Here is a 27,021-nt window from a genome sequence, read left to right as displayed (position 1 = left end):
TAGCCAGGATGGTCTCGATCTCCTGACCTTGTGATCTGCCCGCCTCGGCCTCCCAAAGTGCTGGGATTACAGGCATGAGCCACTGCGCCTGGCCAGCATTTGGGAATTAGACTTTCTCTGTAGAGTCCACTCCTGCATAAGCAGTCTTTACCAGTTTTGCCAGTTTGATCATTGAAAAAGATTTTGTGTGAGTTTTCATTATTTCCATTTTGGTAATGTTTAGCATCTTTTTTCTACTTTGATCATTTGTGTTTTTTCTTCTGTTATTTAGCTCTTATATCCTTGGTCATTCCTTATTGACTTTTTAGAATTCTTTGTAAATAAAGAAAATTAGCATTTTATACATCATATTCATTACAAATATTTTTTCTCATTTTGTCCTTTTCTTTTTTTGTGGTATTTTGTTGTTTTGTTTTGTTTTATTTTGCCCCATGGAGATTTTTGACTTTTATGTATCTGTTTTTTTCATGCTTAGAAGGATTTCATCACCCTGTGGTTACAAAAACATTCACTCATGTTTTCTTCTGATGCTTTTATATTTTTGCATATTCTCTAATGCTTTGAAACCATCTGGATTATATTTCAGTGGAAGGCATAGGCTTGATTAAGAAAACTGCTGTGGGTAGTACTATAGAGCGAGGATCACCTGTTTTTGTAGATGAAGTTTTATTGGGACACAACCACGCCCACTTGTTCTGAGCATATATCATGCCGCAGTGACAGAGTTAATTGCAACAGAAACCTTGTGGCCTGGGAAGCCTGAAATGTTTACTATCTGGCCTTTATAGAAAAAGTTTGCTGACCTTCTATCGGAGAGCACAGACTAGTGAGAGGCAAGAATGATGGCAGACAAATAGTGGTGGTGAACTGAGAAACAACTTGGGCCTGAACTGAGGCTGTGGTGGGGAAAGAGAACAAGGGAGAGAGAGAGAAAGATAGATATATAGAGAGAAACATTAAGGGAATTGAATGAGTAGGACCTTAGCTTGATGAAGTCGATTGCTAAAGAGACATAAAATAAGAGCTGGGAGCATGGAGCTGCAGAGAGTTTGAATACCTTGAGGTGAAGCAGGTATTTTCCAGCTTCGTGGGCCCTTTTGTCATTTATTATTCTAGACTCTATCCTACTCTCTGAGAGAGAGCATAGTGAGCCGTCTTCTGGAGTGAAGATTCCCTGCATTCAAATCCTGGCTTTGGCTAGCTGACTGACCTTGTGCAAGTTGTAGAATCTCATCGGCCTCAGTTTACCCATCTGTAAACTAGGGATAACAATAGTACTTCCTTCATAGGGTTGTTCTGAGTAATAAGTGAGTTAACATTTGCAAATGTCATGCAAGTGCCTAGTACATGTCAAGAACTATACACATGTTTCTTAAAACATAAATTTAATACCTGGCTACCCCCATTGGCCTTTGGATTTGCCGCCCCTGCTCTAGACACGATTACAGGGTTTTAGAATGAAAAACTAGATGAATGGTGGTGTTGAGACCTAAGAGTGTAAATATGGAAGAAAGAAAAGATTTAAAGAAAACATGATAAGTTCAATTTTGGACAAGTGGAATTTGAGTTGCTACTGGCATATCCAGTGGGGCAGGGGGCTGTGAAAGGCAAGAGCTCATAGAGAACGTTAGGCTGGAAGAACTAGGGGTCTTCAGCATGGAGCTGGCAGTGAGGTCATGGTAGTAAATGGTGTTACCAAGGATCAGTGTGTGGAGTGACCATGCTGATGGTCACCAGAACTTTGGAGCATATCCCCTTTTAAGGATTGGATAAGGTGTATAATGGACCCGACAAGGAAATAAATGGTCAGAGGGAGGAAGACCGGAAAAGACCCTGTCACAGAAGCCAAAAGACTAGAACCAGTTCATAAAGGGAAGTGATCTGGACTGGATGTCAAATGCTGGAGGTCTCCCGAGAAGCCTGGCCAGTGAGAGTATTTTATTTGCCAATTAGGAAGTCAGTGTTGGCTGGTTGCTAAATCAGAGAATAATGATTGCTGTGTCTTCTTAGAGTCTTAAATGAGCTGCTTTAAATAATTCATTTGAAAATAATTTTAAGTTTATTATCATAATGCTTGTTTCATTAGGAACACAGGAAAATAGGATAACTTGTTTAAGATCAACTTTTTTCTTGGCCACATCTTACTTTCCTTCATACTGGCTATTGTTGTATTATTTCTCCTTTTATGTAGCTTATATGGTTATAAATCTGAATTGTCATTCCAGATGCAGGGTTTGATATCTAAAACATACTATCTGAAATCTCAAGAAATTAATAAATTAATTATCTAATAGTATATACTGTGATGTATAATGTACATCAACTCATTGGCTTCCAAATGTCAGCATGGTGATGTACCCTCATGGTGGGCTTCTTAAAACAGTGATTCCTGGCCACTGTTTCCACTGATTCAGATCCCCTAGGGCTGGGACGGGACCCAGAGATCTGCATGTCTGACGAGGACACCAGATGATTCTGATGCAGGTGGTCCTAGACCACACTTCGAGAAAGCGAAGTAGGTGTTACGCAGGCAGCGAGTACCAGTCCCAGACCGAGTGGTCTGAGTGAATGTGGAGAGAACTCACCTAGTGAGAGCCAGCGGAGCCGGTCGCTACCACTGGCAGCAGGAAAAGCCAACTGGGCAAAATCTGGACCACACAAGAGAGGCATGCAAAGCAAGACGGATGCACCACAGAAAAGGGGAGCAGCCTCACCTACACACACAGATGGAAAAGTCCCAGGGCAGTAAATTTCCCTTGTATTATTTTATATATTCCACGCCCCAGGTTTCTGGATGAACTAATTGAATTAAAGTCATTTCCTTCTGCTTGTTCCATTTAAAGAAGCAGCACTCTTTGAGTGACCCCTACCCTCTTATCTGACCTTTTACCTCTCTATTTAGTTTATTACTAGAAGTCACGTGTGTCTTGGAGTCAGCAGGATTTTTTTATTTAAGAAAATACCTGATATCTGTCAATTGATTTCTTTTGGACTCTTAACATCTCGCACAATTCATTTATAGCTAATGATAGCCCAGGCACAAATATCTGGGAGTCAGCGATCACTTTCATAGAACTAGCCTTTCTTTCTTTGCCTTCTTTTGTTTATAGCTGTAATATACAGAGGATAATTAACTGTAGAATAAGTGAAGGGCCATGTAGTACTCATATTTCATCTGTGGGATAGAGGGTAGCAGCAGCCTGATGCCTTGGCATTTAGGCCAGGATATGAGCCAAACGTTTTCTGGTGCTAATGCCATTTAAAGACTTTTTTTTTTTTTAAATGAAGGGAAGTAAGACTGAGATTATAAAGAAGGAATAATATGTCTCCCTTGAGTTTCTCTTGCCAACTGAGCTATTTACAATATGTTTTTGGAGTTCATTGCATGGACCACACTGGGGTAAAGAAATTTTATTTGGATTAGGATCATAAGAGGCTTTGGTGACTCAACTGAGTTTATACTTAATATAGGTCAGTAAAAAGCAGAACTTTTTTCCAGAGTAACATCTGTGCCGAAACGCTGCAACACGTTTTTTGAGACCAGAACACTGAAATAGATTATTTATTGGAACCAATAGATTATGCTGTTGGTGGAACTGATATGAAGTATGGTCTATCAATTTATAAATTTTTTTCTCCTAGAGCCTAGAATGCTGTTTTTTATTAAAAGAAAAAAGGAGAAATGGAGGATACACATTCATTTTAGATCACTTGTATAGTTTAAGAAGTCAACTTACTGTAATCTTCAGTTATTAAATATTTGTATTAAGGGGTTATTAGCATTCACTCAGTATGAAATGAGTGAATTACTATGATTTCTTGAACTTTATTTTTTGAAATAAGTACCTTAATAATGATATACTTACTAAATGTTATAGTATTATTTTTAATTATATGACTAATAAGTATTTATTTTTAGAAAAAATAGAAAATACAGATAAACAAAAAGAAAAGGTTGAAATCCTCCTATAATTTCACTATCTCAAAATAAAAACCGTTTTGAATATTTTGGTATATTCTCTTCCATAAATTTTTTCTATGCATCTCATGTATTTTTGCTTTATAAACAAATATACGATCATAGTGTAAATGCCTTCTGTGATTGAAAAAATTAATATTCTGCTTATGTCTTTTTGTGTATCAACATGTTTACCCTGATTTTAGTGACTTTTAAAATTTAAAAGTAGCGTCTTCTTAAAACACAAACACGTAATATACAGAAAGTCCCTTCAGGCCATGCAATAACCAGGGTTTTTATTTTTTTTTGAGAAAAAGTTTCGCTCTTGTCGCCCAGTCTAAAGTGCAATGGTGTGATCTCGGCTCACTGCAACCTCCACCTCCCAGGTTCAGGCCATTCTCTTGTCTCAGCCTCCTTAGTAGCTGGGATTATAGGTGCCTGCCACCACGCCCAGTTAATTTTTGTATTTTTAGTAGAGATGGAGTTTCACCATGTTAGCCATGCTGGTCTCTAACTCCTGACCTCAGGTGATCCACCTGCCTCAGCCTTCCAAAGTGCTGGGATTACAGGCGTGAGTTACCATGTCCAGCCAATAGCCAGGCTTTTTGCATACAGTTTTTTAGCCTTTATCTGTACATAGTCTGTGTTTTAATATTAGCAGTACAGCCTCTGGAGTCAGACTGGCTGGGTTGGAATCTCTGGTCTACAATTTATTGGCTTTGTGGTTACAGGCACATTTTTTTTCAAGTCTCTAAGCCTTGGTTTACTTGTCTGTAAAATGGGGATAATCCTCCCAGAAAGGATTATTGTGATGATTATAAGCAATAATGTAAGCAAATGATTCACTGCCATATCCAGTAAATGTTCAAGAAAGGTTATTATTACATTAGTGCATAGATAGTTTCTATTTTGTTTGATTTATAAAAATAGGGTTATATTACATGACTTGTTCAGTTATTTGCTTTCTTCACTATTTGGTATATCTTCCTCATACTTCCTCATCAATACAATTAAATCTGCCTTCTTTTTTTAAAGGTTGAGAGTATTCCATATTATAGATGTATTTAGTTTATTGAACCATTTCCTTATTAATGGACATTTAAGTAGTCTCTTACTTCTTGTTATTAAAAATAAAGACTTGTAATATCATTTTACATAAATCCTTTTATGTATTTTTTCTCAAAGTTAGCTGTATGGAAGTATACCTTTATTTTTGATGGGTATATAGCATGCCATTGCATAGTTATACCATAATGTATTTATTTATTTCTCCTGTTTTAGATGTTTTTTATTTTATTATCCTTATTATTATAAATAGTACTATAATAAATAAGCTAAATCTATAATGATTTTCTTAGGATAAGTGTATATAAGTGGCCTTGTTAGGTCAAAGGGTATGCATGGTTTTAAAGCTTTCAGTTTTCATGAACAGATTCCCCTCAAGAAAAGTTGCACCAATTCATGCTAGCCACCTTACCATATCTTCACCAATGAATGCTTGATAATAATGTATTTTTCTGAATAACTCTGTCAATTCAGTATGTGAAAGTAGCACTTACGTTTTTAATTTTGTACTTAATTCTGATGAGGTTTTATATTTGTCATGTGCTGAGTGGTGATTTGTATTGCTTTGTTTTTGCCTCCCAGCCTTCTCTTCTGTGTTCGTCTTTGTTTATTGTTTGTAAGGATTCTTTATATATTAAAGATTTGATCTCATTATATATATCTGTCACAAATGTCTTATGTTGTTTGTGTCTTGTTTTCATTTATCTTTGTTTTCATGTGCAAAAGTTAATTTGATGTAACCAAAGCTATTTTCTTACGAGTTTCTCGTTTTTATACCATGCTTAGGCTTTCCCACATGAAGATTTTGTAAATACAGTATTAATCTGCATTGTTAATATTATATTTTTATGATTTTATATTTTATAATAAAATTTATTATTGATAAGAAATGTAGTTTGGTCAGTGGTATAAGATAGAGATATTGCCAGTTTTTAATAAATCATTAACCAGTGTTTGAATGTTCTATTCACAAAGAATTTATGAAGCTATATCCCTGGAATAAATACCTCAATTCTGCTAATATTTTAATTGGGATTTCAATGTTTATTCGGGGATGAATTGAGAACTTTACAGTTACGTCAGCTTCATTTATACAAGTCTTTTATGCCTCTTGAGTTATAGTTTTACTTAAATAGATCAGTACATGTGTTGATAAATGATTTTGGAAGTATTTAAACATTTTTTTCAGTTCATTATTTCTTGAGTTTTTCAGGAATACAGTGAAATAATGATCAAGTTATCTCCTTTTTCATCTTTATGCTAATTATTTCATTTTCTGGTAATTACCTCTTTGTTGTACTTTCTCTACTTGCTTTCTTCATTATAATTTTCTGCTTCATTCTGAAGGGTCTTCTGAAATGTGTTATGTAGAGTGCTGACTTGATTTTGTGCCATCTACTTTTTATTACATCTCATGACTTTTAACATTCTGCTACGGCAGTTTTTGTTTCTTGTACTACTTTTCTTAACCTACTTTGTTTCATGAGCTTTACTTTTTTCTAGAGTATACAAATTTACTTTTTCTGTTCATTCAGCTGATGTACGTTGAGCATCTATTATATTCCAAGTATCCGCTTCTGAGTGTTGTGGACAGAATAAGGTGCAGGTGGCTGGCATAGTCTCTGTCCTGATAGGCCTTCCTCTTCAGCAGTGTATAGTCGGGTGGGTCTGTGGTACATCTTTTTAAAAATATATTCAGCCTCTTATTCTTCCATACTACTTTTTTTTCTTTTATACTGTAGAGTCTTTTTTTAATGAGTCACACATTGATTCATTTTGCCTCTCTTTATCTTTCTCCATTCCGGAAAGAAGACACTATCCAGACAGTAGTTACACCCCAAATGAATGTAAGCTTCATAGGGTGGGGCATTTTGTCTGTGTGCACTGTTCTGTCTTATATACCTACAGCAGTGCCTGGCACATAGTAAGCACTCATTATGTGTCGATTGAACGGATGCAGGGTTGGGTTTGTATTCATCACCTAACAGTTTCACTTGTTGTTGGAGTTCCCTCTCATTTTAAGTGAGAGGAACCAAGGCTATCAATTTACATTGACTGGTTTAGCAGTCCTGTGGCCTGATGGAAACAAGTGAGGGAACTTTTTCTCCAAAAGGTTTTTTTTTTTAACCATGTTTCTGAAACCACAGTGCCAATGTCCTGTTTCCCAAACCTGGTTTTTAGTGTCGTCTGTTTCTCCTCTCTGCGTATGGTATGTCTGTGTCCAGCCTCTTCTCTGGTGCTGTGGCCTGCTGAGTTGGAAGAATACCACAGTGTGCCAAAGTATGGTGGCAGTGGGTGGCTTGCTACACTGTGTGAAGCCATCAGAAAGGTGTTCTCCCTTGTCTCAGAATTATGTTAAGGTGAGGCCCTGCTTCCATTTTTTCGTGACCCTCTACTGCTTTCTGTCCCTCTAGCTATGATGTTGCCGCCTCTCAGCTCTCCTGCACTGTAGTGACAAAGAGGCTTTCTGAGGAGTGGGCTCATCTGGCCATGGCTCACCCTGGCTTCTGTCCTTGCTCCTCACCAGGAAGGAATAATGAGTATGGTTAGAATAGCCTTGATTTCCCATATTTATTTCCCATATTTATCCATTCCTTATTAGTAGCTATTTATGTAGTAAATTCTTTTGCTATTTAAATAATGAATGTAGTGACTCAGCCCTCAGTAACTGTCTTCAATTTAGTCTCATCTGTCCTTTATTTAACAAATGCTTCTTGAGGTTTTTAGCATCCTGTCTTTACCTAATTTATTGCTGATGCAGATTTTTCTTCGATTTTCATTTTTATTCCATCATTTCAGTTGGTTTCTGTGTGGCTGGGGATCTACAGAAGCTTTAGCCAATGTTCCAATTTAGACAAAAAAAAAAAAAAATTTAGCTAGGCTACTCTGTTTTCTGATGATTTAGTTGTTAAGATGGGATTTAATTGCCTTAAGTTCAATATGATTTTAATCGAACTGATTGTAAGTATAAGATGTGGTAGATGCTAGGGGAAGGTAAAGATAAATTTTGTAAGAATGATAATCACTCTCAAAATATATTGAGAACTTTAAGGAGGAAGAAAAAAAAACTGAGTTGAGAATTGATTCAACATCACATAAGTGAAAATTTGAAAATAAATGACTTAAGTAAAGGGTTTATTATTTCATGTGTCAAGGATTCTGAGGTTCCGAGTCTGGAGCTGGTGCTTAAGGATGTTGCCAACATACCTGGTACCTTCTTTGTCTGTTATCATTAGCTTGTGGTTTTTGTCCTCAGGACCACAAGATGACTTCCATACCCTCATCATCATATTGTATTCTGAGCAGAAAGAAGAAATGAGGGGGAAATGTGGAAAGGCAGAAACCTCCTTATAAGACTTTGCCTCTTAATTTGGGAGGCAAAGTTCTTCATAGGAACTTATTATATCTCATTGGCCAGGAGTGTGCAACATGACTACCTCCAGGTGCAAGGGAGGTTTTAAAGTAAGGCATAAGTCTTACATCTATCATTTTAAAAGCCCAAATATCTTAAATTCAGCCTAGTCAACTCTGACAGTAGCCAACTTCTCTGTCCTGATAGCCCTCACTGGGCTCTCTCATTATGTAGTGTATCCCCTTCTTGGAGGAGGACATGAAACTGCCTGCCTCTTCCCTACCCAGTTTTTCCAAAGAAAAATACAATACCACTCTTTACTCTGCTCTGTGACTACCACCACATATGTGTGCTTCAAATGCAGTATATTTAAATGAAGACTGACTTGCCAGCTTGGCATTTACTTTTCCATTAGCGGTTGTGGATGTGTACTAATCTGGCAGCCTCTGCAGTTTCTCCCTATCATCTTGATAATCAAATACGCATTTGCAGACTCCTGGTTTGGGTTGGGTTGTATGTAGTCAGTACTGGACTGTACAACAGAGGAAAGCCAACTAGCCCAAGTGTACATCTTCTTGAAAAAGTATTGGTGGATGATGGAACTTCAGCCAAACCTGAAAGCAAGCCAGGTTTGTTAGTGAATGTTGAAGGAGTTGAACATCACCATAAACTTTCCTCTCTTTCACTTCTTGTTGCATTCCAATCGTTGTTGAGGGTTTTGCCTTCTTGCTCAGTTTTCTTCGTTATCCAAGATTCTACCATCAACCTAGAAAACTTCACTATTCCTAGGAGTTCTCAAACTTCATATGCCTTCTGAGATGCTTGTTATAATGCAAATGTTTAGCCATCACCTCCATAAATTCCTTCACTCTGGGTCTGGGGTAGGGTCTAGAATTGTATATTTTTATGGTCCCCATAACATACTTTGAGACACACTCTTCTAATCTATAGAACTGATTCAACACTGTCTCTCCTAGCTCTTCTTTACTCTCAGCACACTGCCTTGCTTCCCATTACTCACAAGAATGTTTATTTCCCATTAAGAGAGACCTCTGCAACTTACAGCTAACCTAGTTTATCTGAATTCTTACCTGTTTTTGCCTTTTCTCTCCTCTGCCTGTTCTCCCCTTGTCCCCTTCAGTGGATGGCACTTTTAGCCTGACACCTGGTGTCCTCTAGATTCTGCAAGTCCAAGCAGATCTCCCTCTATCTACTAGGTGGAGAGAATGTTATCTGAATCACTCGAGGGAAGCAAATGATTGCCTCTCAACCTGCAGGTCAGACTTGCCTGGGTACTTAATCATTTTGGGTTTTATGAAGGGCTTGGTTTTTACTTCAAAGCAAAGCATTGTAGAATCTTATTAAGATTGAGGAATGAAACACTTAAGATAAATGAATTTTAGAAGAATGTTGTAAGATTGTCTCAAGTTTTTGCTCAACTGTTTATTTTGGAAAACCTTTCCAAAACGCATATAAAGTTTTAAATTTACTGGTAACTTTAAAAAATATATTAAATAAGAAGGAAGAATAGTAAACTTGACAATTAAGAAAGAAAAGAAGAATGCTGCATGTCAGTGAGCTTTTACAAGGATGCAGAGATGCATTTTTGTTCATAGTTACTCTGTGATATTTTATCTGTAGATAGAGAGTAACTATTTGGAGCACTCTCTCCGCCTGTGGATTTTGTGCTCTCTGTTGCCTCTGTCTCAAACATGTATACCTCACCATCTTCCGTGTTTGCCAGGTTAACTCTTTTTTATCCTTCAGTCTTCAACTTTGACATCACTTTTGGGAAGCCTTCTGAGTTTGGAGGTCCTTCTATGTTCAGAGTTCCTCACCTGCTGAATCACTGTCGCCTTGTGTTGTAATTAATGCCTGTTGACTTTTCTGAATCTTTATCAGGGTGAAAGCCCCAAGATGGCCGGGACCACATCTATCTTGTTGACTATTACATTCCCATTGCCCAGCACAGTGCCTTGCAAATAATAGGTGCTCAAAAAATAGTAGCTCAATGGAGAAAAGAAGTGTAACGATCTAGCTTGCCACCATTTGTAGAATTTTGAACAGTTTAGCCTTTTAATTACAAATAATTATTTTACTGTACTGTAGTAGTTTAGTGGTTAGTGATGACTGAAAAGCATTGTATCTAAACTGTTAGGCAGCTGTGCATTTATAGTTACTTGATCTGCTTTTCACAGTGTCTGTTTCAACTGCTGTCATTGTGTCTTGAAGTTTTTAGTCTGTTACACGATTTTTGTATTCAGGATAATTGTGGAGGATTGGAGATAGCCCCACTGTGTTTCTCACAAAGTTCATCAAATTCGTGAAAACTGTACCGATGGAAGCTCAGAGGGATCCGCAAAGACTTTGCTTCGTTCTGTTATCAGTGAATTGCTATTAGGTTTGACAAACTATTGATTTTTGGTTTCGCTTAAAGGAACAGCAACACCAATAAGGGAATTCTTTTAGTTGTTCATCATCTCAAAAGTATTTCTAAAAGACTCTTGCTAGAAAGCTCTTTTGAATGCTTAGAATGACATAAGCATCATTCTTGCCTAAACAATTAATAAGAATAAATGAAAATTCCCAAAGAAAAAGAAAACAATGATACATTAATATGTATGTATGCAGTTAGGTCCAGATGTAAATCACAAGTGAGTAATTGCACAGAAATTGCATCCTAAGTAGATATTTCAAGGAAGTTGATTCTTCTGCAGTATTTTCGAGATTTAAATAAATGTAAAAGCATTTTGGCATTTTACTGATTTGTTACATGTGTTCTGCAAAATAAGCACAGGTAGCTAAACACTAAATACCATCAAAATCAGAATGATACTCGAAATGGAGACTTAATTCTTTATTTTAAATGTTTATCTTGTACAATATCTGCTCTCTGGATAATCACAGTTGTAATTTTGATATGAAACTGAGATAAAGCTTTATTTTTGTGAAAACTGTCCAACTAACAATTTCTTTTCACCAAACTCAGTTTTTTTTTTTTTTTTTTTTTGGAAACAGAGTCTCGCTCTGTCGCCCAGGCTGGAGTGCAGTGGCCGGATCTCAGCTCACTGCAAGCTCCGCCTCCCGGGTTTATGCCATTCTCCTGCCTCAGCCTCCCGAATAGTTTTGAAACCACATGTTTCTGCTTCTTAAAAGTTTCAGTTTTATTCATCAGTTTTAGTTTACAGGCACCAGCTTATATGGAATTTTTTTAGTTAATTAAAAAGGTTATAAATTGTTGGTTATTGAGTATATGAAGTAAATTGAGTTTATTGAGAAGAACAAACTAAAAGCGGGATGATAAGGTAAGAAAGCTCTTTGGTTCAAGGAAAAGCTATAATTGAAAGAACAAGCTTAGGATGTCACTCAGTGTTGCAAAATTAGCTTAATATAAACAGTTTTTATTTATATATTTGTCAAGCCTGATAGATACTTCATTTTCCTTTTTCTGAATGCTAACTGTAAATGTAAACCAAATGCTTCCTGGTGAACTGCCTTGGTGACCATACTTAAATGCTTCATTTCGGTGTCATTGTTACTTAGTAAATTTGAAGATATGTGATTTAATTTGGTCCTAGGACTTTCAGTCTAACTTTCATCATTAATCGTATGAAAAATAAGAAAGGAAAACAGGAAGCCCTAATAAATTCTTACCTTTGCAGCTGTGGTGTTAAAAACCTGTATTAAAAGTTTTATCTTTTAACCAGAAGTGGTTATAGTTTGTAATCAGTTAGGCCCCTGATTGATATCTTTTAACGTGGCTGAGAAAAAAAAAATATCATGTCTCATATCAATTGACTTTTCATCTGAACTTAACAATAAGCATGAGAATTACCACCTTCTTTGATATGTCTGTTGGGAAGACAACTATATTATGTGGTTCACAGAATGCTGCCAAGCTGTGAAGCCTAAAAAACTCACTTAAGTTAGAAATTCAACTATTCAAAGTTTAAGGTGCTAATAAAAAAGAGATGAAAATCATTAAGTACAGCTATTTAGTAAAAAGTACACTCTCATTTAAAAATCAAAAAAGACTTAACTCCTTCCTCTGAATTAAGTTACACGATTTTGAACTTTGAGATCTACTAACAAAAGCTTAACTCCATTGCTTGGACGCACACATAAACAAAACCACATACAAATTCATTAACTGCCTACTCTTTGTCAGCTTTCCACGTTAAACAGCTTTAAAGAGATTACATCTCAAGTTTATGGGACTTGGATTACAATGTTGCATAGTATCTGCTGTCAAGGATAATGAGATATAATAGATTACAAGGGAAATTTGAAATCTATAGAGAATCTCAAAGTCTCATTTAGCCAGTGGCTTTACTCTTGCTACCAAATCTTTCATCAGAATTGATAGTTATCCAAATTGATTTTTTGGACTTTCGTTTTTTCTCTTAGTTCTTTTGTGGCCAGTGCTAAAAAATAGTGAGGCGTTAAGAGACAGAGAAAGAAGAAGAGGAAGATATAGCTGACCCATTTTTTAATGTAACCCTTACAGTTATTTTTAGTTGATGATTTTAGAAAATTAAGTACAGTCATTATGCTGATGCCCAGAGACCAATAGTCTCAAAGTATTGAGACTTAAAAAAAAAAAAAATTCTTGATAAAGCTGCTTCTCCAAAAAAACCTCTTACGTGTTGGAAAAGGCAAAACATTTCAAGTGGTTTACTGCTGCCCTGCAAAGTATGCTGTGAGGTTAGAACTAGGGGCCTGGCTAAATTTGTACTGCAAGTCCTGTAAAAGCCTCCATTTATGGGTAACAGATAAAGCCCCCTCTGTTGCAGAAGTAACAGCATGTGTAGCAGGGCTGCTTCTGCCCACCCCCAGTATGGGGCTCCCTCTGTGACTCTTTCCAATTCCCCCTTAAAATCTGTAGAGGAAGAAGCGTTATCATGGATCCTGTGCTAGGGATACAGTGTTAAAGCCTGTCTTGCCTGCTTTGTGATTTTGTGATCAACTAGGTGATTGTGTGTTTGTATGTGCTTCATTCCTTTAGTTAGTGGAATTTTCTTTTTCTGAAAATGAGTCTCTGTAGTACTTACTAAAGAATATTCTGGCTGGGCATGGTGGCCCATGACTGTAATCCCAGTGCTTTGGGAAGCCGAGTCAGAGGTGGAGGAATCACTTGAGGCCAGGAGTTGAAGGCTGCTGTGAGCTCTGATTGTGCCACTGCACTGCAGCGTGGGTGACAGAGCAAAACCTTGCCTCTGAAAAAAAGAGAGAGCCAAATATTATACATAAACCATATGATTCTCTTGACTAGACTTTGGTAGATTTTACTACCAGTAATTTGCACATGGTCCTCCATATAGAAAATCAGACTTTGTACCTACAATTGCTTGCTTTGCTTTTCATTTTAGAGCCAGGTCCTCCAGTTTATTAGTCGTGTACTTTATCAGTAAAAAGAACTTTAAGTGTACTTATGTATAATATTTATGCTATATATAAATATATATAATATAAATGAATATATATAAATAAAATTCATGTATTCTTACTCTGATATATTCATTTTAAGATATGCAAACTGTGGGTTTAAAAAGAAAGGGTTAAAAAATTAAACATAAGTGAAAGTTCTCTTGTTTTCTTACTGAGTCCCTGAGGTATCCACATCTTTCTTTGAAGTGCAGTATTTTTGAGATTTAAATAAACGTAAAAGCATTTTGGCACACTAAAGTGCTTTGCGAATGTAAATTTTGTTTTTATCATTATTATTTTTAATGGTTAAGGGTTGCCATCTGTTCACTCCCCTGAAGGAGACAGAGATAACTTAGATTATAATACAGTAGCATACGGAGTGTGGTGTGAAGTGTTTTGTTTTTTCTCTAAATTCTTTTAGGCATTGCTTTGAAATGTAGAGTCCAAGTGTAGTGGCCAGAGAAATATTTGATCTAGAATTTTATGAACCACATTTTAATAATTTCCAAGAGCACTGCTTATTAAGCCCTTATTATTTACCAGACACTGTGCTTAGTGCATTTGATATAGTCACAAACTGTTGTGTCTGTAGAAGATGCCCTCGGCATGGACAGGAGCCTGGAAGTCAAGCATGGTTGGTTACTAGCGACATTTAGCTTGGAGGGACAGAAACTGTAGGAATAGTTGGATTTGCATGATTGAAGGGTTGTGCTAAGAAAGAAAAAGTTAATTCACTGCTGCTCCAGAACACAGAAATTGCATCTTAAGTAGGTATTTCAAGGAAGTTGATTCTAACTTGATTGGAGAGGGAACTGTTGAACAACTAGAGCTCTTCTGTAGCAGAAGGGGTTGCCCAGGGAGAAATAATTTCCTGTCACCAGATTTGGAGAGAATATACACTGAGGTGTTGGAGAAGGGATTTACGTTAGGAGAGAAATTAGACTAGTTGACCCTAAATCCTCTTTGACCTTTTTGGATTTGATTACTTGAAGTACTGGATTTTGTTTAGCTCCTTCTACAACTGCTTAAATTTATTCAGTAACGAAGCCCTTTGTCAAATACTTACAGCGAACTCTGTTTGTGCTGTTGCCATCCTACCCAGGCCCTCATCACCTCCCACCTAGCGCTCTGCAGTAACCTTTAAGTGGTTCCCTGAGTAAATTTTCCTCCACTCCAATCAGTCCTCTGTGTTGCTGGTAGACTAGTCCTTCTTAAATGCTACCCTCATTACAGTACATATTAATTTTCTATTGCAGTGAAGCATATTACCACAAATTTAGCAGCTTAAAGCAACACAAAGTTATTGTTGCACTGTTTCAACAGGTAGAAGTCCAGGCATGATGTGGCTAGACACCCTGCTCGGGGTCTAACCGGGCTGAATTCAAGGTGTTAGTGGAGACTGTTCTCATCTGGGGCTTAGGGTCTTCTTCCAGGCTCACTGGTTGTTGGCAGAATTCATTTCTTTGCAACTCTAGGACTGAAGTCCCAGTTTTCCTTCTAGCTGCTGGCATGGCCAGCTCTTAGCTCTTGGAAGCAGCCTGTGGTGCTTGCTTTGCCCTTGTAAGTACATGGCCCTCATAAGCAGTTCTCATTGTGTATGTTTGCTTTCTTCCCGCCCAGTCAAGGATGTTTTAGTCTGTTTTCTGTTGCTTATGGAACTAGGTAATTTATAAAGAAAAGGCATTTATTTCTTACAGTTATGGAGGCTGAGAAGTCCAAGGTCCAGGGACGCCTCTGGTGAGGGTCTTCTTGACGGTGAGGGCTCTGTTGAGTCCCTGGCAGCACAAGGCATGGCATGTTGAAAGGGTTGAGTGTGCTAGCCCAGGTCTCTCTTCCTCTTCTTATAAAGCCACCAGTCTCACTCCTATGATAGTCTGTTAACCCATTAATACATTAATCCATTCATGAGGGCTGGGCCCTCATTTCCCAATCACCGCTTATAGGCCCAACTTCTCAGTACTGCCACACTGGGGATTAAGTTTCAACATGAATTTCAGAGGGGACCAATTTTCAGACCAGGGCATATCTCACTGCGATTGTTTCAAAATTTTAAAATGCAGGCTTTTTAAAATTTTTTTTATTTTTGGGACGTCCTTGCTCTGTTGCCCAGGCTGGCATGCAGTGGCATCATCATAGCTCACTGCAGCCTTGAACTCCCAGGCTCAAGTCATCCTCCCACCTCAGTCTCAAGTAGCTATGACTAAAGGCACATGCCACTGAGCTGGGATAGTTTGTTTTTTTTTTTTTGTAGAACAGGATCTCACTTTGTTGTCCAGGCTGGTCTTGAACTCCTGACTTGACTCCGGATCCTCCCAACTCAGCCTCCCAAAGTGTTGGGATTACCGGCATGCGCCGCATCTGGCAAAAAATGTGTTTTTGTTTTTTGTTTTTTTTTTAATTTTGGGAAACATAGTAGGAACTTATTCCTGGAGAAGGCAGAGGCAGATAAGAGAGCATCTGGAGCAAGTGAATCCTGGACAACAGATTGGACCCACTAGGCAGGACCATCTTTAGTGAGGGCTGCTACTGGATCTCTTCATGGAGAAGCTTGAGGTTCTCTACCTGGCCTTCCACCCAGGAGTGGGGATGGGTCAAGCTCTGTTGGTTTGGGAATATTACTCTCCCATGGGCTCCCAGAGCTATTTCTGGGCCTGCAGTGCAGTGCCTCTGGGCCTATGTTAGATGGGACATGCTTCATTGACAACATTGATTTTATGTTTATTTGTGAAAGGGCAGAATATGAGATTACCAAATAAAATATAATTTCAGGTGTTATTAATGAGGGAGTATATTGCATTCACTTTTAATGAGATTCTGGTGTTACAAAATGATTCCATGTAATGAACCCCAGGAAATCAATGAAAAGTTTAATTACAGTTATGGCATTGTTGTATGAGAAAATCGCTTTGGTCAATTTTACTTGTACAGTTTATCAGTCCTCCCTGCCTTTTTCAAATTAATTGCTTTGATGAAATAAGTATAAATACATTCTTTGTTAGCTTTTGGGTTTTTTTTTAGAAATGTGTTACAAAATTCAAATTTCCTTCTCTCTAGTAATAGTTGTTATTATTTTTACATGTATTACCATTTACAATTCGTACATTTAAAAATTAGGTAGTATTTCCATTTTGTAAATTTCATCATTGGTATGTCTTACTAAAACACTGTTCTTTTCCCGTTGTTAGCTTTTTATAAATCACTTTTTGTCTCCTCAATTTGTCAGTAGATGCAGTCAAACATTTGATGTACTTTATGCTTTATCACCCCATCAAACTCTGGGGTGAATAAAAAGGTTAAATAACAAGATACTTCCTCCTCTGATTAGCAGTTTTCGTTTCATGTAACTACAAACCCTTTTCAATTTTACACAAAATGAACTTTCTTTTTAGAACATTTCTATTGTTGGCAGTTCAATGATTATGAGGCTTTCTTGTCCACTGTAATGGTAATTGACTTAAAAAAATTTGTTAAGCACAATACAAAATGTTGATCTGGATATTTAGAGATCTCTAAGGTATAGTACATCATCCTTTGGAGTATCCCTGGGGGCTTGGCTCCAGTATCCCATCTCTAGTTTATTTATGATACCTGATGCAATGTAAAAATGCTGTATAAATAATTGTCATACTGTATTGTTTACAGAATAATGACAGGAAAAAAAAGCCTGTACATGCTCATTACAGACGTAACTATTTTCTTTCCGAATATTTTTGATCCGAGGTTGACTGAATCCGCAGATGTGGAACCCATGGATACAGAAGGTTGACTATAGTCTTCTATTTTTGTGACTCTGGATTTTACTAACTATATATTGAGAAAGTTATAGTAGATTTTCTTTTAACTATTACAGTTGTTTATGAGTAGTACACAACTCCACTTTTGTGTTCAAGGCCTTAAAATATAGTCAGATTATTTTGGCTGATTTACTCTATGGAGAGAAGTAGTTTACTTAGTTTGATTTTAAGAGAGAAACCTCTGCAGTCTCTTTTTCCTCATATTCTCCCATTGATAACATCAGCCTTTCTTCTTCATAGTATAATTCTGATACAAATGAGAGGCAGCCTGGATGTTAAGGATTTTTCTTCTAGTCCTGGTTGTCACTGATGCACTGTGCAATATGTGAAGAGTCGCCTAACCCATCTGGAGAGCTCTTGAGTCTTGCAAAACAAGATGAATCTTGTTCTTTCACACTGGCCTGTCCAGGAGGTTTTGCAATTTATGGTGTGATATCTACAAAGAACGAAAAAGCTTCCTCAAAGCTGGGTGCTATTTGAATATTCTAAATGGAGCTTTGTTGTTTGCTTTAAAAAATAGTGCCTTTCTTGATGGTCATTCAATGTGTGCAGGTAAAACTAAATGGCCTATTACAGGAGAGACTGTTTGTTCCCCGTTGGCACAAGGGTAAAATGTACCTGCGACTACTGTTTTCAGAGTCTGTAATCACCATGGCATTTTCCTTTAGGTGTAAGTTGTTACAGAATTAGATAGCTAAAACTTTTTCCAGAATGTTTACTTTGAAATTGAGTGTTCTACCTTTGATTGCTACCTTCTGCTCCATGTGATTCTTTGCTGCTGTTAGGTACCTTGTGTGCACTTGTTGTGTTATGACTTGTAGTACCATATAAGGGCCAGAACAGGCTGTACCCCTAAGCAGAGGAGATGTGAGAGGGGACAGCACATGCTTTCTGGCCTAGACTCCCCACCTCAGCCATGCTACCTTTCTCCTGAATGTGTGTGTCTTCATGACTTCTGATTAGCTTCATTTGCCTTCAGCTCCTAATCTGCTCATCTTCCTGTAATCTTTATCCAAACCTGCACCCTCATTCCTGAATCTTGCTCTCTACTTATATCTGTGCATGTCTCTTGTTTCCTGGAGGTAAATCTTCCCCAGGATATTCGGATGCACACCATATTCAGCTGGGAACGACTGACTTGAAGGAAGGACCCCTTGCCAAAATACTTGTGCTCCAGGTACTTTGAATTGAGATAGTTATACTTAAGGCACCTTACAAACTACCATTGAACCCAGCCAAAGTATTTATTTGATTTAGCAATATCAAGAAATCCATGACCCCTATAGATACTAGGGAAGGGGCTTGTTCATATGGTAGAACTATAAAGGATTATTTAAGTTGCTGATAAGACTAGATTGAAGAACATGCCAGCCAATTCATGATGATTATGAGGAACTACCAGTTTCTCCAGCATGTACCTGCTGATGCCGATAGTGGTGGCTTCCTGTCCTGCTTCCTGTAGCCCCTCACATGGTTACTGGACACCTATGCCCCCTTATCGTCTTGATGCATGTCTCCAAATAGTCTTTGTGTCTTTCCTTCCCCCCATCTGTAAAGATCTGACTTTTTCACATACTTCTCTGCATTATACCTGCTGCCCCTTGATCTCATCCATTCCGTCAGGCTCAGCCATGGCCTCTGGGCGACTCCAGAGCTTCATGCCTCTCCAGTCTCTCAAGTCTCCCTCCTGAGCTTTAGTTTCATATTTCATCTGTGTTCTTTCTATTTCTATCTGGATGTCCCACGGTTTCTCAAAACAGCACATGTTGCTAAGGCCACTAGCTTCATCACCTCTTTCCCTAATGTCCTTACTTCTATTAATGTTACCATTCCTTTCCATGTCACCCAAGTGCATGGCAAATGGTAAAGTGCACTTTTCCATTCATTCTTTTTTGTTGTTTTATCTTCCTACCTCTCCCAATTACCAGATCCTAACAATTCTCTAATCAAAATATCCCATTTTTACAGCCCTTATTCACAATGAATTAATGGTATGGCCTCCTAAAATGTTCCTCTGTAAAACTCTCTGCCTCTCTTAAGTCATAGTGCACAGATACTTCCACTTATAGATTGCCTTCTTGCATTTGACTTTCAGTGACTCTCCACTGCCAACCAACCAAACTACAAACTCCTCAGCTTGCTATTCTGCAGTCTGACAGTTGCCACCTTTTCTCCTGTTTTTCCAGTAAATACTGCTCTATGCCTAGCGTAGTGATGGCCCCCCAAATACAGCAGTGAACTACACAGACCGGGGTCCTACCTTCATGGAGCTTATATTACAGTGAGGAGTCAGAGTGTAGTGTCGTGAAGGAAATAAAAGGAGGATGTGAGCGAGGAAGTAACAGGGGAGGCTTATGTTAGATGAGGTGATCAGGAAGGTTTCCCTTAACAAGTAGTATTTCAGATGGGATCTAAAGGATTAAAAGGAGCCAGCCATGGAAAGAGGCAGATGAAACAAAAGTACAAGAACCCAGGGACAAGAAAGAGCTTGGAATGCTCAAAGAATAGAAGAATTCTCATGATCGGAGAACAGTGAGTGAGCTAAAGAGAGGTGTAAGATGCACTGACTGGCAGAGAAAGAGTTTACATTTTATATCAGGTATAGCATCAAAGAATTTTCAGTGTTCAAAGCAGCGATGTGATTTGATCTGTTTTATTTTAAAAACACCACTCTGAAGAGAAACAAGATGGAAGCAAGGAGACCAGTTGGGGGTGAGCTCTTATGGTAATTGCTTGGACTAGGTCAGGGTTTCTCAAGCTCAGCACTACTGGCATTTTAGGCTAGAAAATTATTTGTTGTTGGGGGGTATCCTATGCACCATAAGATGTTAAGAAGCATCCTCAGCCCCTGTCCACTAGAAGACAAGTAGCACCATCCCCTTCTATCAAAAATGTTTCCAGACGATGCTAAATGTCCCCTGGGGGGCAAAACTACCCCTGGTTAAGAACTGCTGGACTAGATGCTGGCAGTGTGATGGGTTTCTATCTCTACCTACTGTAGAGATAGAACAGACACTACTTTGTAATGAATGGGATATAGCGAGTGACAAAGGAGATAATCATATATGCTTCCTAGGTTTTTGGTTGGAGAATCTAGGTAGATGGTATCTTGCATACTTTAGATTCTTGACATTGGTCTTCCCTTCCCTTGTGCCTGTTCTTGGAATTATCCTTGTACCTGTAATGTTGCTCACCCCACCGTGCTCTTCCTTTCTCTGCATCCCCTCTAGAAGATCCAACTTACATGCCATCTTCTTGAAGCTTTTCCAGATTTGCCCACGAATGGGGATCCTTTTTCCAGCGGATTTCTACAGCTCCATATCAGCACCACTCTTGGACACTTTCTGGCCCTATCAGCTTCTATAAACCCCAGGAAAGAAGCAGCAGGGCCTACCAAAAAGGAGCAGGCTTGGTGGATGCTTGAATTGTCTGGCTTTGCTTCTGTACCTCGCCTCTTCACTTGGTTCCTGTTGATGGCTTGTAGGATTATCATCTCCCACTGCACATTCTCTGACCCCTGGGACCATCATCTCTTATAGGCAAGCCCACCCCTAGGCTTGTCTGGAGTTTGTCACATAATTGGGATCCTTGTTATTTGTTATTTGCTATTTTGTGTTGCAGTTATTAAGGTATATCTGCCATCTCCCTTTCAAATTACGCAAGAGCAAGAATAAGACCGTATACATCTTTATCCCTGACGGTGCATGCTGATTACAAATTTGGTATTCAGTAAACGTCTGTTGAATGAATAAGTGAATGATTGAATCTGGAAGACTGACCTTATTTTTTTCTCTTGAGTATGGAATTAAAATAAAATTAACATTTTTATATAATTAGTACAGGTAGTTTTTATAATCAGGAAAATGTGGATCTTTTTTAAACCAAAGATGAGCCTGTACTTTGTATTATTAATATAATCAATTAGTTTATATGAAAGGTGGCTTGTTTTTTGTCTTTTTGGCCTTTACAGTTGGGACTCTCGTTGGTAACAGTGCGTCTGCTCTGTTTCTGTATCACAGCTCTAGTTGTAAGTACCACTGCAGCTGGATTTGCATTGGCTCCGGACCCTTTTGACTGGTCCTGTTTCCTGCTTACTTCTGTTGGGACAGGCCTCGCATCCTGTGCTGCCAACTCCGTCAATCAGGTCAGTTTCACACTTTTACCTAAATTATGATACTGTCACTTTTTCCTAGATGGCTGTATTGTCATATTTTTAAAAACCTTCTAAACTCATATATATTGATGGAGAAGCATTTGTAACACTATATATCCTATAGGAGCCTGTGGGTTTCATAACCACTTTGTCTTTTCTTTTGAGATGAATGGTTTTCAGATATGTTCAGGTGAGAGAGCAATAGAGTAGATGTTTCAAATGACTAGGATTCCTTGGGTTAAAACATGTTTTTGAGCTGTCATAACTTTCTACTCTTAGCGGTGTCTTTGTTTATCCATTTCAGATACATTTCCCTGAGCTTGTCATTTTTATGCACTATTCTTTCTTGGTTTCATTTCTTTGCATTTTAAACCACTACTATAAGGAACAGAATATATTTTAAATACACATATTCAGCTATTTTTTTAAAAATCAGTAATTTAGTACTCAGTTAACTTGGTGTATGGAATAAGATTATACCCCAAAATTAACATATTATTTTTAATACATGCCCCCCATTATTTTAAACATCAAAATAATTCTCCCAAATAGTTTTTTTTTTCCCCCATCTGGTCATTGTGGTCTGCCCTAACGTTGTGGCTTTTTCATAAGATACTATAGTGAAAAATTTTGGCTAAAACTTAAGGAAAATCGTTTTCATTACCAGAACACCCAAGAGGAGTTGGCACAGTTTTAAAACAGGAATTCAAGTTACCAGCAGGAAAACAGCTTGGCTGAGTGGATATATAAGTTGCTAGTCTGCAAAATATGTGAATTTAATGTGATAATGCCTATAGCCATTATGGTTCTACAATATCTGTTAGCTGTTTGGAGAAGGATCAATCTATTTCAAATAAGTGTTTGGTCGCTGTTATTGTGGATGTCAAAACAGTCTTACAGTGAGGTTCCAGTAGTGCTACCACTTTACCAAAAGGATCATCCCCTTCTATAAAGCAAGACACCGTCTCTTCCAAGTAGTGTCTTCCTTTTGCTACCTTCCCATGTTTTCTGGTAAAGAGAATAAACATGATTCCGCCATGAACATATTTTTAATGAAAATGCGAATAAAAAGCAATATAAGCCAAATTGATTTATTTGTCCACTTGGGTCTATTTTTTATTTTTTAAAGTTATTACCTCTATTTGGTTATACGTCTGGGACCCGAGATTAAGCCAGGAGCACATTCTAGTTTTCAGCCTGCGTTTCTTAAATTGAAAAGCCCCATTCCTTGAGATACTGATTATCTCAAGAATTTAAATTATGTAGATTCAAAGAAAATGTTTAAAATAAAGTATGGACAGTCAGAGAAAAAAAATAACTAGAAAGCATCAAATGGTTCAGAAACTCCTAAATATTATAAAAAAGAGGAGTTGTTTGAGTTGGAGCTGCTCCTCCTCCCCTCTCATCCCACCCCTTTTCTTTTCAAAAATAGGTAGCTCAAGAATTTATCATGGAAAAAATCTCTCAGTTGTAGCAAGAAAGTATTTGGAGGAATAAAAATGGAATGATTTACATTTAGGCAGAAATTGACAGAAATTGAACATAAGCCAAGGTTTTGGAAATTTTAAAAGGATGTGTTTAGGTGGCTGCTTGATTTTTAGTCTGTAGAACTATTTTTGCTATAGGGGGCGAGTTGGATTCTGTAAATTTTAAAAATACGGAGGAAAGCCACAGAATGCATGATGGGATTCTTTCTGGTACTGAAAAAGTGCAGTGTCTGCCTCTTTCCTCCTTAGGCTGGTTTTCCACCCCTGCTCCGTATCCCACTTACACAGCACTCTTGATCTTCCGTTGGAACTCCGTGTCATGTTCCTCCATGTGTCACTCATCCTACACAGGCCTCTGCAGTGTCCTGAGAGATGTCAGTTCTTCATCAGTGCTTGTGGTACAAATGAATTTCTCCGTCTTTTTGTACCCCTCATATTGCTTCCTTCCACTTGTCTCAGGCTCTGATTTCATTTGGAAGCATCACAACACTTTAAAAATCTCAACGATTCCCAGTATAGTAGAATCCTAGTGTTAACATTGTGGTATCAGTCAGCTTCCCAAATTATAATATTTCCCAATAATGTTAGAGATATTTTAGTTCCAGTGTTAGGCAATCTTATAAATTTAAAATAAAGGAATGCAAAACCATTTTGATTAGTGTTTCTAAATAGTGTAAGCCGAACAAAGAGCACTGAGCAATAAGGGTTCAACAGAGTTTTTGAGTAGCATATAAATAACGCAGTAGTCCTTAGCAAAAAGGGAGAGTTTACTATCCTTTTTTTAGAGAGCTACTGTTCAAATTAAAAATACGTATATGTGGTTGGTCTGTATAAAAGTTCTTCACTTTTAATAGAATTCTATGGGAGGAAAACTTTCCTTCTGTTCATATTTATAAAAAGATTCAGATTTTATTTATATTTTTAATTTCTTAATATTTTCTTTTAGCAGTTATTTAGTTCTCAGTATTCTTTGTACTCTATTTCTGTGATCTCTGTGAAAGTAGAAAAAATAAAGCTTTGGAAAACAATTTTTACATTTGTTTTAAGGAGAGAAAATGAGATTCAGCTTCTGAATTATGAAGAAGTGACTAGTGCATAAAGAGATGTGTATAAGAAACCACTAACATTAAAATGTTAAAGTAAATTACATACATATTTTGTAATATATACACATGCTTCATTCGAAACCGTAGTGTGGCTTTAAAGCACATACGCCTTCAAAGGATGGAAAAATCCATAAAATGTTTTGAATTTTGCAACTGAAAGATAAAATGTTATGGATGGTTTAACTGATCAAGTCTTGAGAAACAAGTGAGAAACTGAATAGCTGAATTAACAAATTTAAAAGATAAGAATTATCAAAAAACTATAACAATTATTTTGAGGATTTGACATAATAGTGTTATAATAAGCTGTAATTGGGATTATTTTACCTAGATTACATATACATGATGTTTTAGAGTGGTTATGTCAGTCAGTGTGTATGTCAGTAAATACATTTCTACAAGATAACATTTTAGTGATGAGATGGTATTCCGTTTTATGGATGTTCCTCAACTTTCTCAACCAGTTCTCCATTGTTGCAGCTTTTTGCTTCTGTAAGTAACACTGCACATGTCTCTAATTGTTTTTAAAGACAAATTATTGGAAATGAATTGCCGGGAGGAAGGCTGCCAGTTAAAGCACACATGAAACCACTTTAACTTCAGAATATGTGATCTTAACAAAATAATTAATTTTCTACATTTATACAGTGCTGTTGAATTTACAGAGCATATTTACATAAATTATTCTTAAAGGCTTATAATCCTTAAAGTAGGTGGCATTCTTTCTGTTTCTATGTGTAAAACATTTTGTTTTGCTATTGAATTAGTCTTTTAGAAGGCAACATTTAAAACATGTATTATGCAAATAATGTTTTCACTGCATGTCATTGAGAAAACATAGATAAGCAAAAATAACAATAACAAATATTATTTACTTTTCCTTTATGCCAGACATTGTTCTGTGTTAGAGATACAGCTGGAAACAAACAAATATCTTTGTTTTGTGGTGCCTATATCTCACCACCCAAATAGATCCATTTGTTAACATTTTGGTTTATGTTATTATAGACTTCTTCACGTACACACATATCTTCACATATATAACATATATGAAACATATTTAACATATGGATATCTTCACATATATATCATAAATATCTATAGTTTGGGTATATTTTTTCATTTAATAGTATGTCATGGACATCTCTCCATGTCAATATTTGGTATAGCATTTTTTTTTTTTTTTTGAGACAGGGTCTCACTCTGTCACTCAGGCTGAAGTGCAGTGGTGCAATCTTGGCCCAGTGCAACCTCTTCCACCTCCTGGGTTCAAGCAGTTCTCCTGCTGCAACCTCCCAAGTAGCTGGGATTATAGGCGCCTGCCACCATGCCCAGCTAATTTTTGTAGTTTTAGTTGAGAAGTGGTTTCACCAAGTTGGCCATGCTGGTCTTGAACTCCTGACCTCAAGTAATCCACCCGCCTCGGCCTCCTAAAATGCTGGGATTACAGGTGTGAGCCACTGCACCCAGCCAGCATAGCATGATTTTAAGAGTTGTATATGGATATACTTTGATTTGTTTAATCAGTTTCTCCTTATTTGACATTTTAGGAATTTCTAGTTTTTGTCCATGTAAACAATGCTGAGCTGAAATTCTTTTAGCTAAATCTTTGCATATATCCTTATTGATTTTGATAGTTTTCTAAAAATATGTGGTCATGTCAAGAGATTCTGAGGTTTTCAAAATACAAAGTTAAAATTAAGAAAAACTACTTTAAGTAAAACTAAATGTCTTCCCAGTCTTTTGTTTGTTTGAAATCAACTTACGCTTCTGTTTATCAGTATGTTAAAGTGCTCATCACTAATGCTGTGAATTAGAAAATCTTGGCTGGGTTTATAGGTAACCCATCAGAAGTGTTCTTTTAGTTCAAGTTGTTTTGATGACTTATGAGGTGGAGTGTGTTTATTTTTTAGTGCTTATTGGCCACTGATGCGTTTTTTTGGTCAGTTGTTTGCTAGTGAGTTTTGCTTGTTTTGTTGTTGGGATGCTTGCCTTTGTCTAAGGGCTATTGCTGTGTATAGATTGCATTGACATATAAGGTGCAAATATTTTCTTCAGTTTTTGTCTTTAATGTTTTACAGTGCAGATGTTTCATATGTTTTTGCAGTCAGGTCTTTTTATTTTTAACACAAATGTAATACAGAAATTTTAATAATTTCTCATCTTAGCACTATTAGCAATTTGGACAAGATGACTGTTGTGTGGACTGTCCTGTGCATTGCAGAGTGCGTCCCAGCACCCCTATCTCTACCCACTGGACACTGATGGCACTCCCCCACCCCCACTTGTGACAGCTGAAAATGTCTTCAGACATTGCCAAATGGTCCCTGGGGCCTCAAATCACTCCCAGTTAGGAACCACTGCTTTAATAGTTTCTACTTTTGATTTTTTTTCTGAGATCTTTACCCAAGATCCTGGCTATAATTTTTGTCTCAGGCAAACCCTGGCCCACATTTCTTTTTGTTTAATTACTCGTGGATAGCTAGGGTGATCATATGTACTGCTTTATGCCTGTGTTCATGGCATAATTACTAAGAATGCCTCGTTTACTTTCAAGTGTCCTAGTTTGGACAAGTAATTATATGATCTTGCTATTCATAGCCCACCTATGCCTTCAATCTTTTACCATAAATGAGATGTAAAAATATCTTTGTATCGAAACAAATCTCATCTTGAGTT

General features: G+C 37.3%; 1 protein-coding gene across 1 annotated transcript in view; it reads left to right on the top strand.

Moving 5' to 3' along the window:
• The window catches only part of LOC105505410 (protoheme IX farnesyltransferase, mitochondrial), a 138,992-nt gene that overhangs the window by 11,170 nt on the left and 100,801 nt on the right, over window positions 1-27,021 (top strand). The window contains exon 4 of the mRNA XM_011933235.1: window positions 21,616-21,740. Coding sequence (XP_011788625.1) covers window positions 21,616-21,740 — 125 coding nt within the window. The remainder of the gene's footprint in view (window positions 1-21,615; window positions 21,741-27,021) is intronic.

The sequence above is a fragment of the Colobus angolensis genome, unplaced genomic scaffold, assembly GCF_000951035.1.
Source record: "Colobus angolensis palliatus isolate OR3802 unplaced genomic scaffold, Cang.pa_1.0 Scaffold125, whole genome shotgun sequence".
NCBI lineage: Eukaryota > Metazoa > Chordata > Mammalia > Primates > Cercopithecidae > Colobus > Colobus angolensis.
Note: the sequence above shows the minus strand (reverse complement) of the source record. Positions and strands in the feature narration are given on the sequence as shown.